This window comes from Ixodes scapularis, unplaced genomic scaffold (genome assembly GCF_016920785.2).
Source record: "Ixodes scapularis isolate PalLabHiFi unplaced genomic scaffold, ASM1692078v2 PGA_scaffold8__174_contigs__length_109621045, whole genome shotgun sequence".
NCBI lineage: Eukaryota > Metazoa > Arthropoda > Arachnida > Ixodida > Ixodidae > Ixodes > Ixodes scapularis.
The window spans coordinates 45,201,668-45,224,803 of NW_024609883.1; the positions used below are offsets into that span (position 1 = coordinate 45,201,668).

The window sequence follows — 23,136 nt, forward strand, 5'->3', positions numbered from 1 at the left end:
GGCTCGCGCGGAGAGAAGTTTAGCGCGCGCAAGTCGGTGAGCCCTTTCATTGCCGGGAATGCCGCTGTGGGCGGGCACCCAGTCGATGAGGGGATGGTGGCCGGCTGTCCGGATAGAAATGGCTGCCCGATGAATCTGAATAGCGATGGCAGATGATGGAGATGAGTGGCGGAGAGCACGGATGGCTTCTTGAGAATCTGTATATATTACGATTCTGGAGGAGGGTACCAGGGTTAAAGTGCTAACGGAGGTTAAGCAGTGCAGTATAGCACAAAGTTCAGCGTGACTAGAGGAGCAGGGGGTCATGAAAACTTGTGTACCGCGTCGATGACCGTCGACATCGCACCATGCCGTGCTGAAGATTGGCGTGGAGTTATTGTCCACAGCCGCGTCCGCGTAGAAAACTAGAGCCGATGAAGAGCGAACAAGGAGAGAGTGGAAATGTCGGCGAGCAAAGTCGCTGCGGCGGGCTTGCGCTTTTTCACCCATGTTCCGAGGGAGGGGACGGGGTGCTGTGAGAGGGCAGAGCTCCCATGGCGGGGGTGGGGTGGGTTAAGGTAGGAGGTGGTCGATGTTGTAACCTAGCTTACGCAGTGTGAAGCGCCCCGCTAGAGTGGCTCGGAGTCGAGTTTCTTGAGTTGCGATCTGGGTGGAGGCCAGGTCGTCAAGGCTGTTCATCTGGCTGCAGCTGGTGAGCGCATCGATTCGTGTGTATCTCGGAAGGCCGGTGACAATTCGTTGCAGTTCCCGATTAATTATTTCGAGCCTGAGTTTTTGGGTGCGGGTAAGGTGGTAGTACGGGTAGCCGTACATAATGCGGGACACCACGAAGGCCCTAGCAAAGATACGGAGATCATGTTCGTGCACCCCGCGGGAGCGGTGGGCTACCCTGTTTAACAGGTGGTTCAGCTGTTTCGAGGTGCTGATGGTACGCTGAAACCAAGTCGCCGCCCGGCTGTCTTGGTCGAGGTGAAAACCAAGAATCCGGATGCTCGTGCGGCGTGAGATGGGAGTACCTGCGAGCGTGAGCTGAATGCACTGTTTTTCTGCTTCTTTTGCTGGTGCGCGACGACCGCCATAAATAACGACGAACTCCGTCTTGTCGGGAGCGGGAGCGAGGCCAACAGACTGGATGTAGTCGTGAATGATGTCGAGCCCAGCTTGAATGGCATCCTGTTGGTAACCGGGTGAGCCAGAGTGGGTCCACAACGTAATATCGTCGGCGTAGATTGCATGTTCGAGGTTAGGCACCTCACTAAGGCGGGGAGGAAGGCCAGCAAGGACGATATTGAAAAGTACTGGAGAAAGAACGGACCCTTGTGGAACGCCCACTCGGTTTGTATGGGTGATTCCGTGGGATGAGCCGACGTGAACAATGAAAGTGCGATCTTCGAGGAACGCCGCGATGAAGTTGTATGCCCGACCGGTGATGCCTAGCTGTTGTGCCATTGAGAGGACGGAGGAGTGCGGGACGCTGTCAAACGCCTTGCGCACGTCGACCCCTGCCACAATACGAAGATGCGGTGATGATGTAGATAGCGTATCGTGCTGGAGGCGGCTCATGACGTCCTGAGTGGAGAGTCCAGGGCGGAACCCGTATTGCGATGGGCTGAGCAGCTGGTTGGACTCAAGCCACCACTGCAGACGGGCGTTCAGCATGCTCTCAACTGTTTTGCAGAGACATGATGTGAGGGATACTGGGCGTAGATTTGTGAGAGACGTAGGTGGTTTGCCGGGCTTCGGAATAGGACATACCGTCGAGTGACGCCACTCGGAAGGGACGCACCCAGAATCCCACACCAGGTTGATCTCCGTCAGTACGGTCTCTTTTAGGGCGGTGGGAAGGTTGCGAAGTTGCCCGACGGTGATGTTATCAGGGCCTGGTGCACTGTGTGTGTTTGCCCTATCCAGGGCGGCCTCGAGTTCGTGGAGGGTGAATGGGGAATCCAAGCCGATGGGCTCGGGAACAGGGTGAATACGAGTGTAGCACCCAGGGTCATGCCGAGATGGTTGTGGAAAAAAGACATCAGACGCTCTTTCCGCTAGCTCCTCGAAAGAAACGCCTTCGCGGAGGGCAACGGCAGCGGCAGGTTGTCTAGGTTTGCGGTCTCCAAGGAGAAAGCGCAGAAGCCTCCATACTTTGGAGAGATTGGTATTACCGGAAACGGAGCTGCACATGGAGGTCCAGCGGTCAGAAGCCAGTTCCGATGTGTATCTCGAAATGGTATCTTGCACCTGGCGCAAAACCCTGAGGAGCCGACGTGGTCTACCAGATCGGCGGTAGCGAGCCAACAGGCGTATGCGGCGGTTCCAAAGGGTGAGTAAATGTGCATCAGGTGCCGGAGCGTCCCCGGGAACGGTTAGGCGTTTGGTGGCGGCCTTGTGGGCACACTGAATGGCTTGTATAATGTCTGAGAAACCGGTGACGTCCATGACAGAAACCAGGGCTGCCCGAAACTTGTCCCACTTGGTGATAAAGGTGTCCCGACGGGTGTTGTGGTGAGATAAAGTTGGAGATGGGAAGTGATAATGTAAAGTGATGGGAAGGTGATCGCTGCCGAGGTGATCGCTGGTGACCTGCCACTTCCAGCGTTGAGGGAAGCGAGCCCAGGTCAGGTCGGGGCAAGTATCTTGTTGCCGGGAGGTTTGGCCGATACGTGTAGGTGTGTCTGGGGTATTCAGGAGGGAAAGTTTGAGTTCGGTGAGGTCCGCAAGCAGCCGTGTACCGCGAGGAAGGTCAACATGGTAACCCCAGGCCGTATGTTTTGCGTTGAAATCACCGCATACTATAATGTCGTCCTTGGGGTAAAGACGAGAAAAGTGTTTGATGAAGGCGACATTTAGCGGCTGCCTGGTACGACGATTTAGCGACGTGTCGGGGGTCACGTACACAGAGAAAAGAAGAACAGGTCGGCGAGGAAGGAGGAGCAGTCGGCAACCCGTGACGCTGGTGATGATGGAGCACCACTGTGATGTGTCGAGGGGAGTGAATGGGACTGAGCGATGGACATACAGTGCGGCGCGGACACGAGGCAAGGAGGCACTAGTCTCGGCGTCCGGAGCAAGTCCGTCGTACTGTGGCAAAGCCGGAAGTGGGCCGTTGAGTTCTTGTATAGCGAAGGCAGCGGGTGTGTCAGATGGAGAATGAAGATGAAATTTTTCGATAAGGTCTGCTTTTTTGCGTCGGAGCGAGCGACAGTTCCATTGAACAATTGTGGGTGCGCTAGTCATGCTTAGGCGTGAATTGCGCGGGAGGGCCGAATGGAATGATGCCCTGCATCATGAGACGCTCAATGACTGCACGGGTGCAGGTATCCACCAATGTAGAGATTGACTGCTGCATGGCAGCAAGCTGTTGCAAGGCAGCTGGCGTTTGTTTTGTGAGAAGGGCCATTTGTTGTGTCATGGCCGTTAAGTCGTCTACTGCCGGAATTGGGGCGGGCGTCTCGCGAGTGGTGTTGACAGCCTTCACGGCTTCTGCAAAGGATGTGCGAGGCGGTTCCGATGTAGGGAGCTGCGTGTGGGTGACAAAAGCGCTGAGGGCCGGCACATGGGATTTAGCGGCGAGAATCGGGCGGGAGTCCGTCTTGGGCGTAGTAGTTGTCGATGAGGCTATTGGGATCGTTAGCGCAACTGGCGGCATAGCTGGAAGTGTGAGAGTTGGAGTCGGGGGCACCGATGGTGGTGGTGGTGGTGGTGGTGGTGGTGGTGGTGGTGGTGGTGGTGGTGGTGGTGGTGGTGGTGGAGGAGGCTGCTCCTTCGGGAATCCTCCGGGTGGCGGACGACGCTGTGGAGCCCCGCGGTCTCGTTGAGCCATCATGCGTTGAATTTCTTTTCTTTTTGGGCAGGAGCGGGCCGTGGCGAGATGGGTCCCGCCGCAGTTCCGGCACTTGGGTTGAGCAGACGAGCACTGGTCTGTGCCGTGCTTTGGTGCGCCGCACATGGCACAGCGGGCTTTGTCACTGTTAGGGCATTGCGTACTGCGGTGCCCGATGCAATGGCAGGTGTCACATACATGAGTTTGTCGATGGAAAGGATATACACGCACCGTGAATGAGCCCAGGCCCACGCGGAACGGGAGGCTGGTGCCCTCGAACGTGATTAACGCCGACCCAGAGGTGCCGAGAGGTCGTGCCTGGAGGATGGTACATTTCCGACAATGAAGATGCTGCAGGAGCTTCGCGGAATCCATACCACCAGCGTTTTTGATAAAGCCGCGAGTCTGGCCGCGTCGAATAGCCTCGTAGGCTTGGACGGGGACTTGTTTCTTGTCGATCGGTATGTATGTTATCTTGAGTAAAGCGTCACGCACTTGAGAAGAGGTGGCATCGACCGCGAGTTGGTTACTGCGGTCGAGGTACCGTACTTGGTAACGGGGTTGTAATGACGGGTGAGATTGGAGGCCCGTTTGTGTAGCGATGGCGGAGTCAATGGTGAGGAAAGGTGCGTCCATGATCCGACATGGTTGGGTTGGTCGTAATATGACGGTGTGGAGAAACTCGCTTTGGGGCGAAACGGCTTGAGGCATCCCAGACTGGGCCGTCTTACGGCGGCGAGACACGGTATGCCAACCATCCTCTAGAGCGGACGAGGCATCATTGGAGTGAAATGGGCGGCACGCGGGTGTGGCGGTGAACTTAACGGTGGAGGAGCCGAGGTGCGTGTTGCGAGCACGTTTAGTTCCATCGGCGGCGTAGCGGATGTGGTACGGACTGCCAAGAGGGGGGAACTCACCCGTGGGATCATCATCACCAAGGACAGAGAATGGATTCCGAGTAGTGACGGCAGTTTGCCTCGACGCGGCACTGAGTGATGCGTGAGGCAGTGAGATGCCTGCGTTAGCGGCAGCAACGGCGGTAGGTGATGCGTTCGGGTTTAGGGTTAGCGAGGCGGTTGCAGCCGGCGTAGGCGCCTCAATGGGCTGAGAATCCATATCATCAGGTAGAGGGAGGTCCTGAGGGGTTCCGACGGTGCCGAGGGTCGTCATGATGTCCTTACGGAAGTGTGAGCCGAAGCTCAGGCGTAAGGAGAGCGAAAAATCCAAAGATTGCCGGAATGCCCGTAGCGCGGCAAAACCTTCTGTTCTCTTCTCCTTCCTGGATAACGAACCGCTTGTCGAGCCAAGAGGTAAGCAAGCGGCCATTACGATTTCTTCTGGGGCGAGATCAGGCAAGATGTCCTCGAGAAAGGAAGTCACGTGTGTGCGCCGAGGGCTGACCCGGCTGGCTTCCGGTTGAATCCGCCAAAATCGGGGGAGCGACTTTTCTCGGATCCAGATCGAGATCTGGAGCGGGAGGTAATCCAAAACGACCAGTGTAACACGTTCGTCTTGATCCCGATTGCCCAGTGAAATAGGCTCGCTCCGAAAAAGTCGATCCCGGCGCGCTCCAAAACGACCCGTGGAATTCGCCACGAGAAAGGTCACTCCCACGATTTCGGCAGATTTAACCGGAAGCGCTTGTCCTGTTCATTCTTTGTCCTGTCCTTGTCCTTTGCGCTTTTGTAGTTAAGATGTTTAACGAACTAGCCCAACAGTTAATTTTAATTAACCGGAAGCCAACCGGGCAAGCCCTCGGCGCACACACGTGACTTCTTTTCTCGTGGGGCATCTCGCCTCAGAAGAAGAAGCACGTCGCGGGCTGGGCTCCTAGATTGTCTCGACATCAGAAGAATTCGTAATGGCCGCTTGCTTACCCATTGGCTCGACAGCCGGTTCGTTTTCCAGGAAGGAGAAGAGAAGGTATTTGCCGCGCCACGGGCATTCCGGCAATCTTTGCTAGAGGCGCCTGAGCCATTCCTGCCACTCGTGCATCGAACACGTGTTAGCGCCGCGATTGCGAAAACGTCTTCGAAACGATCGCGGCGGCCGCGAAAAGGGGATTCCCGGGCAGTTGAATGACGGGAAGGCATCCGCCGATCCCGGAGCAGTGGTCATGTTCCACTGGGGATCCGTAGGCGGCGCGACCCCGTTCGGATCTTGTGCTCCAATCCGGATCTGGTCGACTGATCCTGGCGCGCTCCAAAACGCCCAGTGGAATTCGCCATAACATTCTAGCATTATCGGCCGTCGCTGGGCCGTCGGGTTTGTGCGACGGCCGATAATCATGATGTTGATGATGGCTGCGCCCAAGCGCCACCTAGACACTGTCACAACTGTGAAGTAAAATCAGGTAATCATCCACGTACCGAAACACACGCACTACTTTGGACTGGTCAAGGTTATGCTGCAATAATCTGTTGTGAAATGCCAGAAAAAGGTCACTGAGTACGGGAGCTATACAAGACCCAATACATACTCCCGTTTTCTGCAGGTATGCTAAAGGGGCGATGCAAAAATTTTCGTACTTTGCGAAAATACCGCTTAGAACGGATCGCTGACATTAAACGGATCATGAAACGATTTTCCTACTTCTTCCTCCTTAGCTTTAATCCTCAACTCAAATGCGAATTGTGAAATCACGTGGTCGTGACATTCCTTCGGCACCGGTGCGATGACTCCTAGCTTCCACCGTGCTTTTTATGTACACCATAGAACTTGTCATTCCCCAGTGACAATAAGTTCCGTCAGGGCACTCATTGGCCACGAACGCGAATCCAAATATTCGTCGACGGATTGATTGTTGACGAGCGCATACGCAGTTCTCGTGTCCAATGCGTGAGCTGGGCTCTGCTGACGTCAATTTGGCGCCGGTGACGCGCTTTTGGAACCGCGGATGTATCATAGTGAAAAGGCGGAGAGCTTTCGAAGGCAAGAAGGTACAAAATAGTCCGTTATATTTTCAAATGATCGTACCGAAAAGCTGGCTTTTGACTTTCTAGCCTCTTTCTTTTGGCCAACTAAACGATATGCGATTAGTAAACTCCCAATTTAAAATCATTCATCCCAACCCAAAATTCGTTACATGGCCCCTTTAATGACCTATGAAACACGCGTTTGTTTTTCATCCCACGCAATAGAAGTCCCAGAAAAAAATTAAAGAAGAAAGTGAAAGCCGTTTACAACTCCCTGCTACAATTGAAAACGAGCGTGATGGTTAATAGATACAAAACTTGAAAGTATAAAACAGAGAGGACGAGGACGGGAACAGGACATCTTTCAAAATGAAAGATGGATGAAAGATGTCCTGTTCCCGTCCTCGTCCTCTCTGTTTTATACTTTCAAGTTTTTGTACAACTCCCTGCAACGCCGAATTAGCGCGCAGCTCTTGAGGAGGAGGAGGGAAGGGTACTGGGGGGGGGGGGGGGGGGTCACGTGACCTTGGGGGGTCACGTGACGATGAACATTCCGATGATGTCATCAGTGACGTCACTGATGACATCATCAGTGACGATGGCGATGCGGATACCGATGACGTCATTAGTGACGTTATTGATGACGTCCCCAGTGATGATGACGATGACGATGCGGATGTCGGTGACGTCATTAGTGACGTCATCAGTGATGATGACGATAAGGATGCCGGTGACGACATCGGTGACGTCACTGATGACTGTAGCGCACCGTCACTAGCTGACACGAGATCAGCCTTGTCATCGTCAGCCTTGTCATCGGCATAGCAGCTGCGCCGCTAGGGCATACTGTATATAAGGGCTCACGGTGCGTGCAATAAACGTTGTTGAACTCGCTACTTGCGTACGAGCCACATGGTGTCAGAAGTGCTTTATCGCCCGAGCGCCGCGGATCAAGGAAGCAGCCACCGAGCGACGGAAAGTAGGCGACAGCCACACCACCCGGACGATGGCGTCTCCGCAGCAGGCCATCGTGCTGCCCTGTACAACGCTGCTGCAGCCCCCAAAACTCCTGGACACGACGGGAGACCTGTGGCGGAACTGGACAACTTGGAAATGTGAGTTTCAACTGTTTTCTACGGCCGCCCTGCTCAGCCATCAACCGAAAGAAGTCCAGGCGGCGACCTTGTTAATGATAATCGGGGAAGATGCAAGGAAATCGTTCAGTACATTTACGTTTGTAAACCAAGAGGAAAGGCAAGACGTGACGACTATCATTGAGAAGTTTGATAGCTTCTACAAGCCGGCTACAAACCTAACTTACAACGAGTTTGTGTTTGGTACGAGGGACCAGAATGGTCCCTCGTACCAAACACAACGAATGGTTGACGAATGTCAGTCAACGAATGGTTGACTGACATTCGTATTTTGGCAAACAACTGCGAGTTTGGGAATATTGAAGAACGTCTAGTTAGAAGTAGAATCATTCTGGGCGTTCGGGACAAGAAACTTCAGCAAAAGCTCATATCCGACAACCCGTCCTACACCAAAGCGGTGGAAAGATGCAGAGCCTGGGAAGAGGGCGAAGAACGATGCAATACAATACAAAGCGGAGCAAAGGAACGCGAAAAAGAAGTCAACTTAGTTCAAGAAATCGGATCATCGTGCCAAAAGTGTGGGTTTACGAAGCACAAAACTAAGGTTTGCCCCGCAGCCGGAAAGAAATGCAACAAGTGCGGAAGCCTTAATCACTTCGCTAAAGTTTGCAAGTCAGGGCGGAAAAGGGCCCCCGTACAACAAGTACACGAGGTTGTGGCTAGCGATGACGAGACATACTCCTTGGAAGCGCTAACTGTCGGTGCTGTATCTCGCGAGGATCTATGGACGGCTACGGTGACACTAGAAGGCGTTCCCGTTCATTGCAAAATAGATACCGGAGCCAATTGTTGTGTCATCTCCAGGGCCGCACTAGGCCAAGTTACGACGAAGCCAACAGTAAAGTGCGACGTCACCCTAAACACGTTCTTCGGTCATGCAGAAAAGGCACCAGAAAGAATTTGCCTCGATATACGCAATCAGGACAAAAAATGTCACGCTGGGTTTTTTGTTGTACGCCAAGAGGTTCCAGTCACCTTGAGTGGCAGTGTAGCAGAACGCCTCGGACTGATTACTCGCGTTGCAGGTGTGAGCACCGCAGAGCTATACGGTGCAGCACGACCTTTTGAAGCTGTTTTTCAAGGGCTTGGCCAGCTGAAGGGTGTGGTCTACGATATGAGGCTACAACCAGGATCCAAGAGCGCCGTCAAGGCAGCAAGACGAATACCTGTGGCTCTCCAGGAGAGAGTCAAGGCAGAGTTGGACCGCATGGAAGCGCATCAAGTTTGGGTTTGGACTGAGCGCCAACAAAGCAGTTTTAAAACGCTTAGAAAGTCGCTTATCAAGGCGCCGGTACTTGCGTATTTTGAGCAAGGTAAACCAGTCACGTTGTCAGTAGACACAAGCCAAACCGGCGTCGGGGCGGTGATTATTCAGAGCGGACATCCTATCGCCTACTCATCACGCTCCCTCACCGATACTCAGCAAAAATACGCCCAGATTGAAAAAGAGGCACTCGCTATAGTACACGGATGCAGCAAGGTTAAAGATTATATTTTAGGGCACTCATCTGTGACTGTAGAGTCGGATCATAAGCCACAGGAAGCAATATTCAGGAAACCCCTCTGTGACCGCCCGCTCCGCCTACAAAGGATGAGGCTAATGCATCAGCGATACCCCATTACCGTGCAGTACAAGCCAGGGAAGGAACTTTTTCTAGCGGACGCGTTGTCAAGGTTCCCAACCAAAACTATGCTAAAAGACGAAAGCGACCAGTTTCAAGTCAACATTGTTTCTACGCTATCAGTTTCAGATGCACGGCTCCACGACATCCTCCAGGCGACAGAAAACGACGCGGCTTTCGTCCAGCTCCGAGAGTATGCATCAGCATCCTGGCCAGCTGAGAAACGAGACGTCCCGGAGGAACTTCAAACGTACTGGAACTACAGAGACGAGATGCACGTGGAAGATGGGCTGGTCTGCAAGAGTAACAAAGTGGTAATTCTAAAAGCCAAGAGGACGGAGATTTTGAAACTTTTGCATGCCGCACACGGGGGTGAAGCAAAAATGAAGATGCGCGCCAGAGAAGTGATGTATTGGCCGACCATGTCATGCGACATTGAAGCTCTTGCAAAGTCATGTGGGGTCTGCACGAAGCATAAGCCCAGAAACGCAAGATTACCATTACTGAGCCATGAACTACCCAACCTACCATGGCAGCTGGTGGGGCTAGACTTGTTCTACCACAACAATCGGACTTTTTGATAATTGTTGACTTCTACTCTTTCTTTTTCGAGATCAAGGAACTGCGACAGTCCACGGCATCTTCAGTGGTATCCGCCTGTGCAGAAGTCTTCGCTACTCATGGGATACCAGCCAAGCTGTGCAGTGACAATGGGCCCCCCTTCAATAGTTACAACTTCAAGGACTTTGTGAGTAAGTTTCGAATCATTCACGTCACGTCAAGCCCTCACCACCCTCGCTCCAACGGAATGGCTGAGCGAGCCGTACAAGAGGCAAAGAAACTGCTAACGAGGTGCTCCTACAATACCCTCGACTTCTGCAGCGCCCTCCTGGAATGGCGCAACAGCCCAAGGGATAACCTGCTCAAGTCACCAGTACAGAGGCTAATGGGTCGTCAGACACGCACACTGCTTCCGGTTCCCGACTGCTGCCTGGAACCAGCCATCGTACCGCCCAAAGAGGTGCACAAACGACTACAAGAGATCCGCAGCAAGCAGCGGACCTTCTACAACAGAACAAAGGCCCTTCCGGAACTACAAGATGGTCAGCAAGTATCTGCATTTGACACCATTTCACACACGTGGTCTCCGGCAGTCGTCATGAGGCGTGCGGGGCCTCCGCGCTCCTTTGTGATCGAAACTGGTGACGGACGTGTGCTACGCAGAACGAGAGAGCACCTGCGCGTGTTGCCGCCTCGGCAACAGCAACTTGTCACCACTGCGGCTGCTGAATCCACTCGCCGCCAGGTGAGGGAAGAACCCTCAACGGGAGCCCCACCATCACAAGACCCTCCGACCCAGGAGCTCAGGAGGAGTTCAAGACAACGGCGGAGCCCCGTCAGATACCCAAGACCAGAACTTTAAGCGTGATCCTGCAAGCGTACTATTTTCTATTCCTTAATTTTTTGTATATTGTTTTTCTCTTGGTTAATTTTGTTTTGTTTGAAAGAGGGAAGATGTAGCGCAGCGTCGCTAGCTGATACCAAATCAGCCTTGTCATCGTCAGCCTTGTCATCGGCACAGCAGCTGCGCCACTAGGGCATACTGTATATAAGGGCTCACGGTGCGTGCAATAAACGTTGTTGAACTCGCTACTTGCGTACGAGCCACAATGACGTCATCAGTGATGATGGCGATGACGATGCGGATGTCGGTGACGTCATCAGTGACGATGACGACGCGGATGCCGGTGACGTCATCAGTGGCGATGACGTCATCAGTGATGTTGACGATGCGGATGCCGGTGACGTCATCAGGGACGATGACGTCATCGGGGGGTAGCGTGACCTCGGCGGGGGTTTTCGCTACAATTGTTTCTGCTCAAGCGCGTGTCTTTCAAATATGCGTTCTATGCGCTCGCGCTCGCGCCAAGAGGACAGTGCAGAATTGCCGTTTTCGGGCCCGTGCCTTCACCTACAGCGAACGCGAAATACGTATGCTAAATTATCTGAAGCCTGGTTCAGACAGTTGCGCTTGACTGCGTTGCGGCTGCGAGAAACCAGGATATCCCTGCTGTTATATCGCGTGCCAAGACGATTCCTTGAATTGGATTCCACGCTTCTTACGAAGCACAAATGTGCCGGTGAGTCGCTTTCGGTTCTCGACGCAACGCTGTCAAACGCATTCAAACTCAAGTGTCTGAACCGGCCTCAAGCATCAAAGAACGCCGAGAATATAGTTCTCTGCGCTGCACCTGCTGGCTTCTCCAGCAATACCGTTTCTAAAAAAAAAAAAAATCTAAACCGAATAGCACGTGTATGCCTTATTTTTGGAAATTTACTTGAAATCCTTTATATAGTTAAAAGGAACGCGTGCCGAAAGGCCTGAAATCCTAGTCCCCTTCAAAGTACTCCACCTTGGATGACACTCACTTGTTTGAAGCATTTTTTATCGAGTATACTCGATGAAATGTGCCAAATGAGCCAGTGAAGGCGAATCATATATCCAAGACAGAGAAATACTCAAATGAGTAAAGCTATACGCACTCCGGAGTGCATTTCGGTCGAAATGGCTATACGCACTCCGCTGAACTGTTATAAAAGGAATGCTCACAACGAGTTTTCTAAGCGGGTTAAGGTGTCCGCTTTGTACGCAAGTGGGCGCGGATCCGATCCGCGGTAAGCCAACTTTTTATTTTTTTTTTCAAAACATTTTGTTTTGCCGGGGCATTGCCGATATTTACGACATTTCTTTTTTTGCGATGATGTTGTCGACGAAACTTCGCAGAACTAAATGGTGTGCGTCTCCCTCTCCGGAGGCCGATACTGTCGCCGCGATGTGGCGTGAACGCGGGCGGGGGGCTGTGTTAACGAGCTCCCCAGTGATACACGCACCGTTCGAAAAGGGTGGCCCGAGCGGCATGAGCTCTGCGCGGAGTGCGTATAGCCATTGCGTACGAAATGCACTCCGGAGTGCGTATAGCTTTACTCTACTCAAATACACGGGCATGATCCCAGATATCTGTGTACGTTCGTCCTGTCCGGCCTCAGTCGTGGTGTTCAATGCTTCATACTTCACTGCACTTGAAAGCAAAAAAATTGGGTATGACAGGCGTGCAAGTTCGGCGGAACCGAGGAGGCCATTTGCAACTGATCTGCACGCAGAACTGACCGATCACACCTTTAACGAGATCACGCTCTTTACTGAACCGCACAATAAAAGATGACAAGAGTATCTCGTCCGGTGAACATTCCAGTCAACTCACGCCTGTGCGTAGCTACCTGTGCTTTTCTAGAGATTTCGTTCAATTCCTCGAGCACGACGCCAGCTGCCAACTGTTTACTAGCAGTACATGGTAAAACCCGCGACAGAACCAAAACGGACAACCGCGATACTTTTTATCTGCCTCGGGTTTTAGTAGGTGCCTACCAAGGTTGCCTGTACTCTTTGGCATGTTTCTTTTCTGCCAGTTTAGGCGAACTGAGCCACACGCCTGTTTCGACCGGTTCAAATTTGAATAAATGATAACCAACGCACTAAGAAAACAAGTTTCAAGTACTTTTTGAGATTTTTGAAGTGACTTTTACTATTGAACGGCTGCATGTACTTGAATGTTCAATTCAAGAGTTTATAAGCCGTGACTACCCCATGCTTGTCACTTGCCAACAGGATGGTAACGCTCAATGGCTCGAGCCCAGTGGGTAGTTAAATAAGCCTGTGGGGTAGTTACAGCCGTCAAAACGCATGATTACTAGGGGGGGGGGGGGGGGGGGGGGTGCTCACTTTTTCTTAGAGTGTAGGCCAAGAGACCATGCCGAGCCCTCTTACTGCTTCTGGTGCACGCCCTGGCTCTGCCCACGCCTCCCACTGACCAAACTCTCTTTATGCACGCAGTGCTGTCACAGCTGCGCCAATTACGCCATTTTGATACAAACCCAATTTTCTCCGCCTAGTTGGGCCAAGAACGCGAAATTGGTCAAAATCGCTCCACAGTGCGCCAAAGTAAGTAAAAAGAAAATGCTTGCGGCGACGCTAGATTTAGCGGGAAACGAGAGTCTGGTTGGCAGGATTCAATCTCGTCGTAGTAAGCTACACGGCACGGGAACAGGGTCCTACCCTTCCAAACCAATGATACGTGGTCTTTTTCCCTATTTTCCTATTTACTATTTTTCGCTGTCATTTGCGAATGCTACCGGTGCGCTGTCACGCGGCCTCGCTGTCTGGCCGCGGGAGGCACGACGCACAGGCTATCAAGATGAGCACACCAAATTATTTCTTTCACTTTGAGAGTAAACGTTTTCTTAAAAGTGCCATTGAGCGCCTCCATTGTGTAATTGTTCATTCGTGTCCGTAATCTTCTCGTCAAAATGGACGGCGCCGTCGCCGTGAGTACTTTCGGTTATCACAGACCAGGGGGGCTACGTTGCGCTTTTTGCACTCCCAGGAGACTAGGGAGAGGGAAGTGACGTCAACGACACAGCAAACGCAGATTGGGTGTTGATTTCGTTTTCTTCTGTCAACATCCAATCTGCATTTGCTGTGTCGCTGACGTCACTTCCCTCTTCCAAGTCTCCTGGGAGTGCAAAAAGCGCAACATAGCACCCCAGTGCATGAACAATCGAATGAATCGGTCATACACCCACATTTAGCGTGCATGGGCTGCTCATAGTTTTTCTACCAATTCACTATTTACCTTGTGACTCCGTCACTTTTGTTGGGACTTTTTTGTAAGGCGTGTAAGTGTAAGGCTCAGGAATTTCTACCAGGAATGGTTTCTTCATGTGCACTCAAAGGTTACCTCACCGACGTTTACGCATTCGGACTTCATCTAATTGGGTCCGACGCAGTAGCTGTAAAATCCGCGACCTCCTTACAAACCCACTTACAAGTAGAACTCGCTAACTATCCCGCCACCTCGGCGTGTAAGCAATTGAAGGAACAGTGGGGAGAAAATACAGCTTTTTTTATTTGAACTAGCCTCATTAAACAAGATACGGAATATGAAAAACACTTCACCGAACGCAACGCCAGAAGGACTTAATAGGATAAATATTAAAATAGAAGAGTTCGCTGTCTCACAAATATGTTAGCTTCGAAGTGCCTATTAGCGGCGAGATGTTTTGGTGGCGCCCTCCTATGATTCCCCCTTGTGACGTCATTACCTTGCGAACAACAAGTTCGATGGTGTTTGTAAATAGCATGGTGGAAGCCTGAAATCATTGCGCTCTCAAAGCAACACTGCCAACACCGTCGAAATTAAAGTTCTTTCATTCCTCTTATTTCCGTCGATGGTATACCCTTTCCGACGTCATAGTCAGCTTTTGGGCCAATCGTGGAAGGCCGACCACAGCGACGCTTTCGGTCGCGCACGGGGCTAATACGAAACAGGATGCATTATTATCAAACTCCACAGCCTTTTCTTTTCTCATTCCGATGGAAGCAAGCTTCAAGAACTCGCGCGTTCTAGAAACGTGTTATGAAATGAGCACACAGCAGCATTTAGGATTTACGAGATTGTAGGAAAATGAAATCCCGTGACGCGATATTTTTTTTCTTTTTTTCACAGCCTTCCAGTTCTTTTTCTTCCGTGCAAGCCGCGACCAGCGCAATACTGGTTCCTATGTCAAGATTCATGGATGCAGCGTTTGTCAAGATTCAGGGATGCAGCGTTTATATTCCTAAGACTGAGTGGAGAAGAAAAATATGCAAGCGAGGTGTGTGTCAGTTGACGGCACTTAAAAACAAATGGCATTGATAGCACATTCATTGTCAACAGCGCGTGGCCGAACCGTTTTGACATGAGCCGGTAACCGTTATTTTTTTCCCGGTTCAGTTCCGGTTCGGGTTCATCGCGATAACAATATGACGGTTCGGGTTCGGGTTCAGTTCCGGAAAAAATAGCGGTTCGGTTCCGGTTTTCGGTTCGGTTCGGTTCCGGTTCGACACCCTGATATATATATATATATATATATATATATATATATATATATATATATATATATATTTTTTTTTTTTTTATCTCGGTGAGTATCGGCGCTGATGACTTATTGGAACCAGCAAGGTGGGAAAAAATAATGATTAAAAAAGAAAAATCAAATTCATGTGATTGAAATCAGATTTTTTATGATTTAAATTGCTGGTAAGCTAATCTAACATTTTCTGCTCTTAATCCGCTCCAAACTGTAGACTTTTGTGCTTGGAAGTCGCTCCAAAAAGCATAAACTGTTGCTCCAAAACGAGAATGTTGTGCTTCTAAGCTGCTCCAAAATTCAAATTTTTTTGCTCCAAAAATTGCTCCGAAACCTGTTTCACCTGTCTCACCCCGGTACACGGCTCTGGCTTCAGCCACGGGTGTAACGCCCGCGACATTGAGCTTTAGCCACGGGTGTTGCGTGACATCGAGGACACGACCTTGAGGGCACGACCATGAGGACATGACCTTAAGGAAGAGGAGATGACCTTGAGCGTGGTTAGGCCTATAAAGCTGCCGCATTAAAACGCAGTAGAATTTAACAGAAACCGCAAGTTTCAAGCACTAAAAAAGCATAAAAAACACGAGAGAAGGTGGACGATGCAAGGCGCCCTATACTGTCCTCCTTCCCTGCTCCATGTATATTTTTGCGCTTTTTTAGGCAATCACGAAACAACTGGCCCAAATTCCAGTGAAGGTATTTTATACGTAAGTGAGTTTAGATAAGGACGCTCATAGAAGTGTCATGCCTATTTTTTCTGCCTTCAATTAAATTTTTAAATGAGAAAGAAAAACAAATTCGTACAACTAAAGTCGCTCAATAAAATTCACGCTTACAAGTACCGCCAACCATTGTTGTGGAACCGCGGATGAAATCACCTCGTCCACAATCTCACAATTGCGGAGAGGGCGTTGTGTAATTGAGATTACGGTGGCGCGTCAAAATATCCCCAGGTGATCAAAACGGAATCCTCAGTCCTTCGCTGGGGCGTGTCAGGTGCCCTTTGTCGGTTCGGTACGTAAAAACCTCAAGTTTGATTTGATTTCATCTGCCCAAATGTTCTGCTAGCTGTCCGCACCGAATGTCATAGCTTCATAACAAACCGTTATCTGAATCAAAAGAAGCAATTTTTGTACATTTTCAGATTTTTGGCCGAGATTCGAACCCGCCGCCTGGGGATTTGCGAACATTGAAACTTTAGACCCACGCTGTGAAAAAACAAAAAATAAAACTATCTCAAAACTTCGGTTTAATCTTCGTGTAAGGTTTGTCAAATTACGAGTCACTGGAGAAAACCAGCCTTCTGCGTTAAATCCTTATTTCGAACTTTTTGATCGCGTTCCGCCATTGAAAAGCATCCGGGAAGGGCCTCAGCAGGCGCCTTTAATCGCTGGGCCGCAATGTTCTTCCGCAGCATAAAGGCCGTCGGGGGGATCAGTAGCCGAGTGGGCTAACGCGCACCAGCTCGGACTACGTAGACCGAAAGCTCGCGCTGCAGAACCCAGGCATCCTCGGTTCAATCCCCACCCCTGCCCGTTTCGATCTGGATGAGCATCGTACCAGCGTGCGGTCGCGTACCGCTACTCCGTGGTGAACGTGAAAGAGCCCAGGCTAACAGTTGTACTGCATTGACTTAATTGCTCATCTACAGCGAGTGACTCGTCGCAACTTTAAAATGGCTGAACAACTACACGCTGTATAAATATCCACACAATGCAAATTATTATTAGAGAGTCTTAGAATAGGGGGCCCCAACGCTTTGGGGAACCCAATGCTATGGCCTACCCAACGCAACAACACCTCACGCAGCGGGCTTATAGATTAGGGTTTGTGACGACGGGCAACGCGGCACGCTCGCCTTTTTCGCACGCAGCGCCATTGTGGACAACGAACGAACTTCTTAACAGTGAAAAAGTATTAGAATGCAAAACATTTGCGCTGAAACGACACTTTATTGTGGCTTGCGGTTCAAACAATAGGGAGGGTAACACCAGTTGGAACGGCACAGCAAGACCCATCTCCCGACCGTTTCTGAATCAGAAGATTTACTTCTCTGGTCACAAGAGAGTGCACGCCCTCAAATACCAGGCTAGCATCTACGCCAATGGAATTATCTGCGAACTCGACGGGGCCATTCCTCGGTCACAGGCACGATGCTGGTAGGTGTAGCTTGCTTTTTGCCCATCCTGTAGCTGGAGCAGCACGACAGTTTTATACTTTATAACAGCACGAGTTTTATAATAGGGGGTCCCAAAGCTTTGAGGCCCCAAAGAAATAGGGGCTCAGCACTGCGCATGCGTAGAACCCAAACTCCGTTTGGGGTTTGGGGTTGGCGCGCGCCCCCAACGTGAAATACGAGAAATAGCGTGGGGGGGCCGGGTTGTGTCGGGAAACATGGCGGCCCCCTTTCCGTTTGCTTCGGTGCAAATTCATCATGGTCGCTGCAGTATTAGCCGATTTCATTGCCAATGAGAAGTGCAACCGGCTTTCGCTTTGCTTTATCTCGCTCAAGCCGCAAAGAATGAGCGGTGGGCTCGCCCCATTTTAAAAATCGTACCTGATTCTGGCCGTTCCTAAGCCTAAACATACGTCGTAACTGTTGACATGGTGACGCGTTGCTACTCCGTGGCGAAAGGCTCGTTCACACAGACCCTTTTTTTTACGTTACGTTACGAAAAGTCACCGGGAAACCCGTGCTTCGTATTAAACTGTACCAGCAGCAGGTCAACCGGGTCGAGGATGGCCCGCGTGGAGAAATTTCTTCCAATTGCTTCAGAGGCCCTGAAATCCTGGAATGGGTTAGTGGCGTACACTTCGCGTAGCACATAAATGTCATCGTCGATCGAGAAGCGAACGCGCGCGGGAGCCTTCTCTTCCGCCATTTTCTTCTGGCCTTGTATCAGTCTCGACTCGTTCGGCCATCCCGCTTCGGGTGTAGCCGAAATAATCCAATCCGTAGCGCTCTAATTTGGCGCTTGTTGTCATAGTAATGTAGAGAGTTGAGCTAGCTGGTACTTAGAAGTCATAACTTAAAACAGCGCACAAGCACAGGAGGAAGATAAAAAAAAACACAGGAAGGGGCGCTGGCTCCCAACCTATGTATTGCGAAAGAAAGAGAAAGAGAAAGCTTCAAATATGAAGCCCATGTTCCCCACGTTGTTGTTTTTCTTTCCTCTTTTTTCTCGTCTTTTTTTCGTCGTGACCTTATAATGTCATTACGAACCAGCGCAAGTAGACAGTTATTCAAAATCCAAACACACAAAAAAATACACTCACACAGCGCTGAACTATCAACTAAATTGTATTTCAAACTTTCTCTTCTTCGACCCCAAGGAATAGGTTGCCAAGGAAGAAAAGGGGAAAGACAAGGCAAGGGGGGAAGGCGAAAGAAAAAGAAAGGGAAACAGATGAATAGAAGATAAAGAAAAGGAAAATAAAGGAGAATATTACTAATACAGCAGAGTCCAAGAGTTACAAAAATTACAAAAATAATTACAAAATTAATCACGAACAAGTATAAACCAGGTTATATACTGGCTTAGTCGACTACACTCTCGGCGTAAATAGTTTGAGTGATGCAAAAAGTCCAAGAGTTACAGAAATTAGTTGTTAAATAATATCAGATGTAAACAAAAATCAGTGGTTATACTGGCTTACTGTCTTAAACACCTTCGGTCTAAATAATGTAGTTCTTTCTCCGATAAAGCTAAGGACGGAGTGCTAACGCACTGGGCTTCCCGTCTTGCAATGTTCTCCGCTTCTACAATTTCTCGGGTGAGCTGGTTTTTACTCCTGCCTAACACAGAACAGTTGTCCAGTTGCGCAAAACAGCCACAATCCCTACAGTGAATACCTAGGTGACCGGAGTTGGCATTGGCAATGTTGTTGTTGTGCTCTCGCAGGCGGTCGTTTAAACAGGCTGTGAAGTTTGTGTGGCGCTGAAAACACTACATTCACATTTACTCTGTTTGCTATTTTCTTTAGACCATGAGATAGATTATGCATATATGGCACGACTACCGGTCTGGTTGTCCTGTCTCTGAGTATTTTTGCGGCGCTACCGAGCTTGATTTCTCTGAGGAGAACCTCGGTTACTGACGTCGATATGGGTAGAGGCTATCCAGCGGACCTTAGCCTTGATACTTGTACGTCAAAGCTCGCCTGCATTGAATGTAAGCATGACTTGCTAATAGAGTTGACCTCACTATACCTCCTTTTACAAGCTTGGAATGTGCAGAGTTGAATGGTAGGAGAGGTTTCTTTCCCCTGGGCTCATGGGACCAACAGATGTGATATTGTAGCACATACAGTCGAAGATCCAGGAATCGTAATGATCTTTCGACCGGCAGTTCGTAGGTGAGCTCTGGAGGATTCATACAGTTCTTGAAATTGTAGAGGACCTCTTCCACCATGGCTGTGAAGTTTGTATCATCAGTAGCAAGGAAGATTAAAAAATCATCTACCTATCTACATACTTTCAATGCTTTTCAAGGTATCCAATATTCGTTGTAGACTCCTGTCTTGATGTGCAAGGAAGATGTCACTAAGGACTGGAGCAATGCTGGATCCTATGCATACTCCCGTCTTTTGTAGGTAGGCATTGTCATCCCAAGCCGCGAAGGTGGACTTCAAATAGATCTTCAGTAAGTTCAGAAACTGACTTTGGGACAGACCCGCCGCGTTCATAAACGGTCTGACGCCAAAGGCGTCAATGCTTACTTCCACACATTTTAGGAGACGTTCTTAGGGTAAGGAATAATATAAATCCTCGATATCGATGGAAAATATCTTCAGCTCTTCCTGACGATGTTCTTCTAGAACGCTGAAGACCTCGTAGGAGCTTTGCACCAGGTATCGTCAATCTTTAGCAGATTTAGCCTCTCCTGAAGGGATATTGCCACCGATTTTTGCCAAGTTCCTCTTTCTGAGACAATGGCTCTAACGAGACATCCTGGTTTGTGGGTTTGGCGCTGAAGATTAATTCAAGGTTTTGATTTCTGCTGCGATCAATAGAAGAGCAGAGCTTTTTCAATTCGAGTTACTGACAAAATTGTCTTGCCTATCTTTTAATCTTGTTCAATGCGAGCTCTTCGTGGCAGTTGAAGACTGAGGCGATGGCTTCTAATGTCTTAGCACCGTACGTTTCTTTGTTCATGACCACAAAACCACCTTCTTTATCGGCTGGCATAAGAAAGAGCGAGTTTTTCTTTAAGTAAGTCTCTACTTTCTTGATGGAAAGAGGTGAGAATGACGGTTTGTATCGAACAAGTAAGTCCACTCCTTCTGAAGTGCATCTATCGACCTCAGACTCCGGAGCGCGTCTCGACACTTGTCTGACGATGGAAAGCTTCTCCGATGTTGACAGCTTAGGCTCTACTGGAAACTTTGGTCCAAGATTGAGGACATCCCTCACACCTTCTGGCAGATGGATGTTGCTGCCGATCGTGTGGACTGGGTTGCTCGAAGCACACTCTTTCTTTGGTGTACTTGCTCTGAGGTTCCTTAAGGCGAGCCGCCACAAACATTCTGTCCTTCTTTCACTTAAGGAGGCGTAATCTCTCCATTTTCTTTTGCCTAAGTAAGAAGGAATGTTCACATTCAACTGTATGTAGAGGCTGTTTCTGTAGTGTCGTGCCTGTCGATGCCATTCAGACTGGAGAATCTTGCAAATCCTCTTACCGTGGCCGACTGATGGCGCGAAGCCTCCAAAGAGGGACCAGATTTCCGCTGGCGACATCTGTAGTTGAACCCAGTACCCGAAGGAGCGTGCTTGGCAGATGGATATGGCGATCATAGTGACCAGCCCTCCTGGGGTCAACGAAAGGTGCTTAAAAGGGCCCGATGTATTAGAAATAAAACCTGTTAATACTACAGATTGGGCGAGTTTTCTCCTTTTCTACTGCAACTTAGTAATGCATCTGGTTTTATTTTTTTTTTTTTTTTTTACCTTGTGGGTGCGCGTGAGCTTCATCTCTGAAGTTTCCTCTTTCTCTTTTTTTCACAATACATAAGTTGGGAGTCAGCGCTCTTTCCTGTGTTCTATTTTCTTCCTCCTGTGCTTGCGCGCTGTTTTAGGTATGGCTCGTTCTCGAATTTTTTGAGCGTTAGTGTGCGCTTTGACCAACTGCAGCCGAATATTTAGGCCTTCAGCTATGCCGAGACTTTGACGAACGCGAGCGCTCATACTCTGCGAGCAGCAGCACTATTTAGATCAGAGCTGGAGCCACTTTGAAGCCTTGAAACACTTGTCTTAAAATGCAGGTATCGTGCCACGAACGAAATCTACTCGGAGCCACGGAGTAGCAATACGTTGCCATGTCAACGGTTACCGCGTATGTTTAGGCTTAGAAACGGCCAGAATCGGGGACGATCTTTAAAATGGGGCGAGCCCACCGCTCATTCTTTGTGATATGAGCGAGAAAAGCAAAGCGAAAGCCGGTTGCACTATTCATTGGCATTGAGATGGACTAATACTGCAGCGACCATGACAAATTCGCTCCGAAGCGAGCGGAAAAGGCGCCGCCATGTTGGCCGACGCAACCCGGCCCCAAGCGCCAACCCAAAACCCCAAACGGAGTTTGGGTTCTGCGCATGCGCCGTGGTGAGCCCCTAATTCTTTGGGGCCGCCAACCTTTCGGGCCCCCTATTCTAAAACTCTCTATTAAAAAGGCCGTCTGCTTTCATCGCCGTCACGATGGCAACGAACGTCGATTCCCGAACGCCCTTCGCTAGCCAAAATTCAATAGTATTGCAATAAGCAGCTGTGGACTGGCTCAAAAGGTCATTCGGCGTTCGTTACCACGGTAACAGTGATAAAAACAGACTTACTTTATGCTGCTGAACAATTCTACGGCGCAGGGATACGAGGTGCGTGCTGAGTCGCTTCCCGCATGCTTTTCAATAGGCGGGACGCGACCAAAAAGAGTTAGAAAAAAGAACTTAACGCGGCAGGATGTTTTTTTTTTAAGGGGGGGAGGGGGGGAGGGGGGGAAGGGGGGGGGGGCATCCTCCGCCCTGTTTTTTCTACCCGTAACATGGGCCTAAAGTATCAAACTGCCGGGTTTTGTAGCCCGGCCCCATTCCTTCATTTTTTTTTTTTTTTTTTTTTTATGGCGGTGTTTTGTTTTGGAGTTTTCGAGAAAGCTACAAGACAGAACTGTTTCTACCTGCCTAAAAAGACTAAAATTGGTCGGTGCATAGGTATACTATGCTGCTTAAATTTCCGTAAAACTACGTGTGGGCGACAAACGTCCCTGGATTCTGGAAAGTAACCACCATTGCCTTCCCTGCCTGCTAGCCGGACACAAACAGATACAGACAATTAAATCCTCGCCGAATCGGTGTATCTTGTTTCGGCAATCGCCATTTCAGCCCCTTGATACCTTCGCAGATTCGCGGGGTCGCTCTAAACCTGTCGCACCAAAATCGTCATGTAGCATCAGCGTACGGGAGGCGTTCCTCGCCAATGTAAACTTCTTTGGCACTGTGTACGCAATCAACTTATCAATCCCGATCATTTCCACAGACCCCTTACAATGATATTGTTGTTCTTGGATATTGGAAGACAGCACAATAAATTTTCAATTTCCCCAAGCACCGACACCGCATGTGGTGGCGGTGCGAAGATGTACGCTTGTTTCGCCGGTTGTATGGATGGC

General features: G+C 50.0%; 1 protein-coding gene and 1 pseudogene across 1 annotated transcript; one reads left to right on the forward strand and one right to left on the reverse strand.

Annotated features, from left to right (window-relative positions):
- The window catches only part of LOC121045692, a 30,318-nt pseudogene extending 25,331 nt beyond the window's left edge, over nucleotides 1-4,987 (reverse strand).
- Nucleotides 4,988-8,299: 3,312 nt separating this feature from the next.
- On the forward strand, nucleotides 8,300-11,141 carry LOC115324209. The gene is made up of 2 exons (XM_040223328.3): nucleotides 8,300-9,822; nucleotides 10,122-11,141. The coding sequence occupies exons 1-2, from the start codon at nucleotides 9,001-9,003 to the stop codon at nucleotides 10,929-10,931; spliced, it is 1,632 nt and encodes a 543-aa protein (XP_040079262.2). The 5' UTR covers nucleotides 8,300-9,000; the 3' UTR covers nucleotides 10,932-11,141.
- Nucleotides 11,142-23,136: the final 11,995 nt, after the last annotated feature.